Source organism: Phalaenopsis equestris, unplaced genomic scaffold, assembly GCF_001263595.1.
Source record: "Phalaenopsis equestris unplaced genomic scaffold, ASM126359v1 Scaffold000073, whole genome shotgun sequence".
Lineage (NCBI taxonomy): Eukaryota > Viridiplantae > Streptophyta > Magnoliopsida > Asparagales > Orchidaceae > Phalaenopsis > Phalaenopsis equestris.
Genome location: NW_018164515.1, coordinates 1,004 through 7,523, shown reverse-complemented (window position 1 = coordinate 7,523; position 6,520 = coordinate 1,004). Strand labels below are relative to the sequence as shown.

Genomic DNA, 6,520 nt, shown 5'->3' with positions numbered 1-6,520 from the left:
TATATATATATATATATATATTTCATGATTTCTTGTTTTAATGTTTAGGGCTTAAATGTTATTGATTTTCTCACGTTTTGCCCTTTCAATTATTTCTATAAAGCAAATATTGATATTGAATCGGTTTAATTGAACTATTCAACCGTGTAATACTAGTCAATATAAGTTCTAGAAGTCTTTTTGTTTGTCATATCGGAACTAGGTGTGATTGAAATATTTGAAATTTCATTTTTTGGATTGCCTAGTTTTCTCTAATTTGTAATTTTAGGCCAAAGTTATTTAGACATCCTAAATAGTTTAAATTTAGTCAAATCATCAAAGTTTAGCTTAAAACATTGAACCTTAATTGAAATTATTGAAAGTTAATAGGAATTTATTGTTTAATTTTTATTAAAACAATATATTTTGAAAACATATATTTATTCAATGTTTTATGGAACCTTTAATATGAAAACAATGAAAACTAAATATCATAACCAACAATTAATATATTTTGAAATGACCATAATTGAAAGGAGCATAAGAGCTGTCATTGGAAGGTAAATGTTGGATTGTTAATTGCTTGTGAATTTTTAGCTATTAGTGGACTGAGGCCAATTGCTTTGGACCCCATTGTCTTGATAGGATGGAATACAATGCAATCAAATGAATGAATATTAGAAATTGATGGTTGGCATATGTTGAATGTTGATTACTAGAAGTGTTGATATTCATCATCAATCACCAAGATATGTTCTGCGACGATCGATGATGTTAGAGTCAACTCGAAGTATGGGGGGTGATAATGTTTTCTCAAATAATATAATGAATGATTAGAATTTGATGTTATTATGTTATATATTTTTTTCTAAATTCAACTTTTGATGCCAAAATTTTATCATAAATTTTCGGCTCCACATTTAAAAAGTCATAGAATTTATATGAATGCATGTCAAGATTTAGATTACTAGCTTAATAAATTGCATCATTAATTTATTATTTAGCCAGAATAAAAGAAAATATTGTTATTTAAAGAAAAGTGAAGCTGCGAGAATTAAGAAAGCTTTTTATTTTCAAAATAGGTCTTGGAAGTTGGATGCTTAAGTTAAAAAGTAAACATTGTTAAAATTTTAATAATTTAGCTTAATGAAATAAAAATTAATATATTTTTAATTCTAAAAATCTTCTAATTTTTTATAAAATGAGTAAATAAAATTATCACTTTCTAAAACATATCTTTCATTTCCAAGCAACTAAAAGAGGGCAAAGTGCTTGAAACTCACATGCTTGTGTACTTACATATCCAACACCCAAAGTTCCATATTTGCAAAGATAACATGATGTCATGAACTAATGCATGACAATGTAAAAAGTATTGATGCTGGTAATGTTGATGAGATGTTAAGGATTTGAGTGGCATGCATGTGGATTATATATATATATATATAATACGGAAAATATACAGAAAGGTTGTACGAGAGGATCTAAAAGAAATCTCAGTTCATACAATAGAACACACACAAAACCCAAATAAATCAAAGATACATAAAGACAAAAACAAAAAGTCACAAAAGGGCACAAAAGTACTATAAACGTCCCACTTTAGTCCTCCTGCCTCGAGTTCTCGGAAGTGAGCCGGTTAACAAATTTGTAAGGTGAGTACCATTGCTAGTAGTAATCAAATTATTATCCATCAGATTCCGGAGCTCGAGTAAATCTCCATTCTTCTTTTTCCCCCTGAATGTATAGACCTGTCATTCCTCATTCGATGATTGACTCATCTGATCAGTAGATTCCAAAGGTGGTTAGACAGATGTTGGTCGTTGCACATCATGATCCACATGAGCCTGAGTAGCATTAACATCTTTCTGGACTAGATGAGGTGTTGGTGAAGCGGTAGAAATATTTCTACCTGTATTATCGACGATATGTTCTATAATAGGCGGAGTCTGAAGAATATCCCTCTCCCTCACGATAGGAGGTTCCAAAGACCGGGGAGCTACAACTGGGGGTTGAATGGTTGTCATATTGCCTACGAGGATATTGACGTCTTCCGGGGTATCCTTCTGATGATCAATAGTGTCAAAAACATGGTGTTGATCGGGATGAGATAGAATCACAGCCTCTAGCAGAGCACTTTGTTTTTTTGGTCTGAGGTGGTGGTGTAGATGGTGACATTGAGAACTGGAGTGGCCGAACATACGACAGTTCAAACGATACGACGGAAAAAACTCAATCTTTACATTCTGTCAATATCCATGGTGTTGCGTGCTCAACCAAATTTCCCCAGAAGCGAGTGTAGTGATATCTCTATCAACAAGTACTCTGACTTCAAATGAGCGAGAAAGATTAAAAGTAGGAATGTCCATCTTGAGTGGTTTTCCTTAAGCTAATGCAATAGAATATAATACTTTTTGAGAAAAATAATGAAATTTCAGACCAGAGAGGCGAATCCAAACCGGAATGATTGATCATTTCAGAATATTCATTTCTCTTTTATCAATCCAGATTATTCTTCTAGCAAATAAGCCTATTTAATCTTCTTCATTATTAATTTGAATAAGAAAGTGTCTCCCATCTAATAGTCCAATTTTCCACTCTCCAACAAGGTACATAAATTCAAATTCTTTGCGAATGAGCTCCATTTTGGGATGACCATATAAAATTCTCCAACCAAATTCAGATTACAGGAGGAAACAAGTTGAATACCATCGTCTTCTGTAAAAAAGATAACAGACTTTCCATTTTTCCTACCAGACTTCTTGATATCCTCCGCCCACTAATATGAAGGAGATAAATATGACGATTTAGGTGTACTTGAGGCATGAACACCCGTAAAGCAACAACATACGATCCGTCCGAAGCCATCCCAAAAAAGGGAGGTGGGGCTGTGTGACAGCAAAGTGACACTAGAGGAAGAGCAAATGCCGAAAGGGAAGTCAAGCAGTAGGTGATTCGTTCGAGCCAGATGAAAGCTCGCGCCCTACGAGCGAGGACAGGAGCTGCAGAAGAAGCCCGTGCTTCTCGGGATGACGAAGAACGAGCCGCGAGCTGCAGCAAGGAGCCCGCGCTTCTTGGGATGAAGAAAGAACGAGCCGCAGAAGAAGCCCGCGCACAGATGTCCTTCAAATGTCGCCCCCGAGCAAAAACGCCTTCACGCGAGAGCCGCTGAGACGCGACGGCGAACGGGCGACGAAGATGAAGACGAGGAAAGATGAAATCGCAGTGAATCAGAGAAACCAAGGATTCTCCATAGGCGAACCCTAGCAAGACCATATATATATATATATCTAAACAACAGTTTAAAAGCCAACCTTTTACTTCCATGGAAAATATTGATCACACCATGAAACAGTTTAAGACTTGGTAAACAAACAACCACAACTTTTTAAGATCTTAGAAAACAACATTAAAATTGCAGAATTGCAAGAATTTGATGAAAGCCCTGTGATTTATCCCAGAGCTGTCTTTTTCTGGTTCTGTCCGTAATATTTATACTCAAAGTCAGTGTCATTGATTTGTTTAAAGATCCCAGGAGTCATCCATTTTCTCCATCAAGTGATCAATTCCTGCATAAAACATCTTCCCCACCAAGTTATCAGTCCCTGCACACATTCATGTCATCACATACTAATTAAGTAAATAAAGTAAAAATAATTTCATGAAGTTAAATATATACATTTAAAATTGACTACTATTTGATTCAAAACATTTTTTTTTTTTTTTTACACACAGACCACCCATGTCCTATTTATTATTTTAGATGTCTATCACCCAAACTTTACTTTTCACATTAATACCATCCAAATTTTTATATCGCATAAAAAAATACTATCATTTCAACTTTTAAAAAGTGATGCACATTTTAATGCATAGGTATGGTCGCATATATATATATATATGTAAAAAGTGAAATCTAGGTGGTGGATAGGTAAATACTTAGTAATTGAGTGGTTATGTATGCAAATCTTCTAATGAACAACTAAAAACAAAAACTAATCAAGAAAGAAGATGCATACTTGGGTTTGTAAGAGAAGCTTCAAAGAACGACGCGTAGTCTCGCAATCTATTAGTCTCTGAGTACTGTAATGAAGGAGGAGGATTGGGCAGATCCTCCGACAAGGCAGTCTCAGCCTTAGCTCTCTTATCATTTCGGGACTCGCTTTCTGTGTCGGCTTCGGACTCAGTAATAGATGTTGCTGCAGAACTTTGCTTGCGCTTTGATCTCGCCCTTCTGTTCTGGAACCAGTTGTAGACATTAGTTTCAGAGATTTGGCCGTGTTTTGTGAGCTCCAGCGTTACTTCTTTGATCTTCTGTTTGGTGGGAGTCCCATTTCCCTGATCAAATATTGTCTCCAGGATCTGTAGCTGCATGGGTGTTGGCGTCCATCTTTGTCTTGAGGCAAGTTTATGAGTGGTTGAGGTCATCAAGGGATCACAATACAGGCTTCCAAATCTCATACCTGATCAAAGCATAAATGAATAAAATAGCATCGTTTCATCATTTTGTAGGGTGCAGAAGTGAACTCATTGCAAACTATGGTCTCTCTCTCTCTCTCTCTCTCTCTCTCTCTCTCTCTCTCTCTCTCTCTCTCTCTCTCTCTCTCTCTCTCTCTCTCTCTCTCTCTCTCTCTCTCTCTCTCTCTCTCTCTCTCTCTCTTGCTCTCTCACTCACACACACACACACACACACACACAAATCAGGTAGAAAGTTGTTCCAAACAGACCCGAAATAATGTGCATGAATCATGTTGTGAGGTAGATTTCAAAATTCTTGTGGAAGCTTAAGAATATTTTGGATGACTTGCTAGGCTGTCTCAAAATCCAAACATGAATCACATGAAGAATTAAATATCAAGTTTCTTTTGTGTAAACTTGAAAATGTGTTGGGTGATTTAACATGAGTTAGATATCAAGGGTTGGTGGCCATATGAGTATATGTTTAAAAGCTTAATTGGTGAAACCTTACTCTTATCTTAACACTTACATGACTAACCACCTTCACCAAACATTGATTGGCCCACATTTGATCAACCAGTAAAAGGCTTGCGAGGGTTGGTTTGGTCTGTCAATTATTTGCTCAAGACTTGCAAGCCACTCATAAATACATGCCTTGACTGGGGCCAATTCAGAAAACCTGCCTGAGTTGACTATAGTGAACTTAAGTATGTATTCCTCCTTTAGCACCCCACCATTTGCACATTTACATACATTCCACCCAATTCTTCTTATGTATTCACATATCTAGCACTTAAACATTACTTTTTTTTTTTTACACATTTATAAAAATTTAGGTGTTAGATATAATATTTCATGCATAGGTAAGGGGGTATGTGTAAAAAATTAAAATTTAGGTGTTAGATATGTAGAAACATAGAAATTGAGTGGTATGTATGTAAACCTTCCTTGAATAATTGGTCAAACTGGTTTCGGTAGCATTCATAACTCTATTAGTTTTATTCGGGAATGAGGAGAAAAGAAGATGATTATAACAAATTTTGATTTAAGTGACACTTTAATTGTCCTTATCTACAATTATTTAAAAATTAGGGAAATTAAAAAACCTATTACATAATTCATATGTATTTACATATCTACCACCTAAACTTTCGTTTTTTACATTTATGGCACTTCGGTGTAGGCTGTAAACAAGCCGAGTTTGAGCGAGCTCAGACTTGGCTCGTGTTCGGCTCGTTCGAAATTGTTCGTGTTCAAAATCGGCTTGTGAACAGTGTGTTCGTGTTCATGTTCGGCTCGAAATTGGCTCGTTAAAATTAAACTGAAAAAATAAATAGAAAGTAATAGATTCGAACCTGGACCAAATAAATATAAAAGAAGACGCATAACCACATTACCAAACGAGCAGTTATATTTTAAACCTAGAAATAAATATATATAATATATTATTATATAAATAATATATGTAATATATTATTATATAAATAATTATATATATTTTTGAGCTAAAACGAGCCGAATAAAGAGCTGTTCGTGTTCGGCTCGTTCGTAAACGAAGGGTTTTGGTGAAAAAATATTTTAAAAATCTTAAATTAAATTAATTTTACAAATTAAAATTTGCGTAAATACCCAATCATTTAATGTCAAAAAAACAAAAAAAAAAAGATTAAAGAATCAGAAATAAATGAACAATTAACCAGTTAAATCCAAAGAAACCCTAATTCCTTACCCAAATACTCCAAAATTCAAAAAAACAAATCCCGATTTTCCCCCCCACAGCCCCTCTTTCTCCGATCGGATAGCCACAAATCTCCGTCCCGCACCTGTATTTTCCCCCAAACGCAATCCGATCTAAAACCTAGAATTCGAAGGAGAAAAAGAAAAAGCAATGGAAGAAGAAGAACCTGCTAGGGAATCCTGCTGAGCCGAGACGGCCTTATGCATCTCGACGAGCTGCTCGCAGATTGTCGCGTACACCGCGATCTGACGCCGGAGAATCTCCATTTGCTCGTCGGTCATCACCTTCACGTACAGAACTCCTTCGCCCATTTCTTCGCCTCTTGACAAGGCAGTCTCAGCCTTA

General features: G+C 35.6%; 1 protein-coding gene across 1 annotated transcript; it reads right to left on the bottom strand.

The window, feature by feature from the left end:
- Positions 1–3,238: 3,238 nt before the first annotated feature.
- On the bottom strand, positions 3,239–6,516 carry LOC110019714 (WUSCHEL-related homeobox 8-like; the record flags this gene model as incomplete). The annotated part of the gene is made up of 3 exons (XM_020717502.1): positions 3,239–3,584; positions 3,999–4,442; positions 6,342–6,516. Coding segments are annotated over 3 exons (702 nt in total), but the record flags the coding sequence as incomplete, so codon positions are not given.
- Positions 6,517–6,520: the final 4 nt, after the last annotated feature.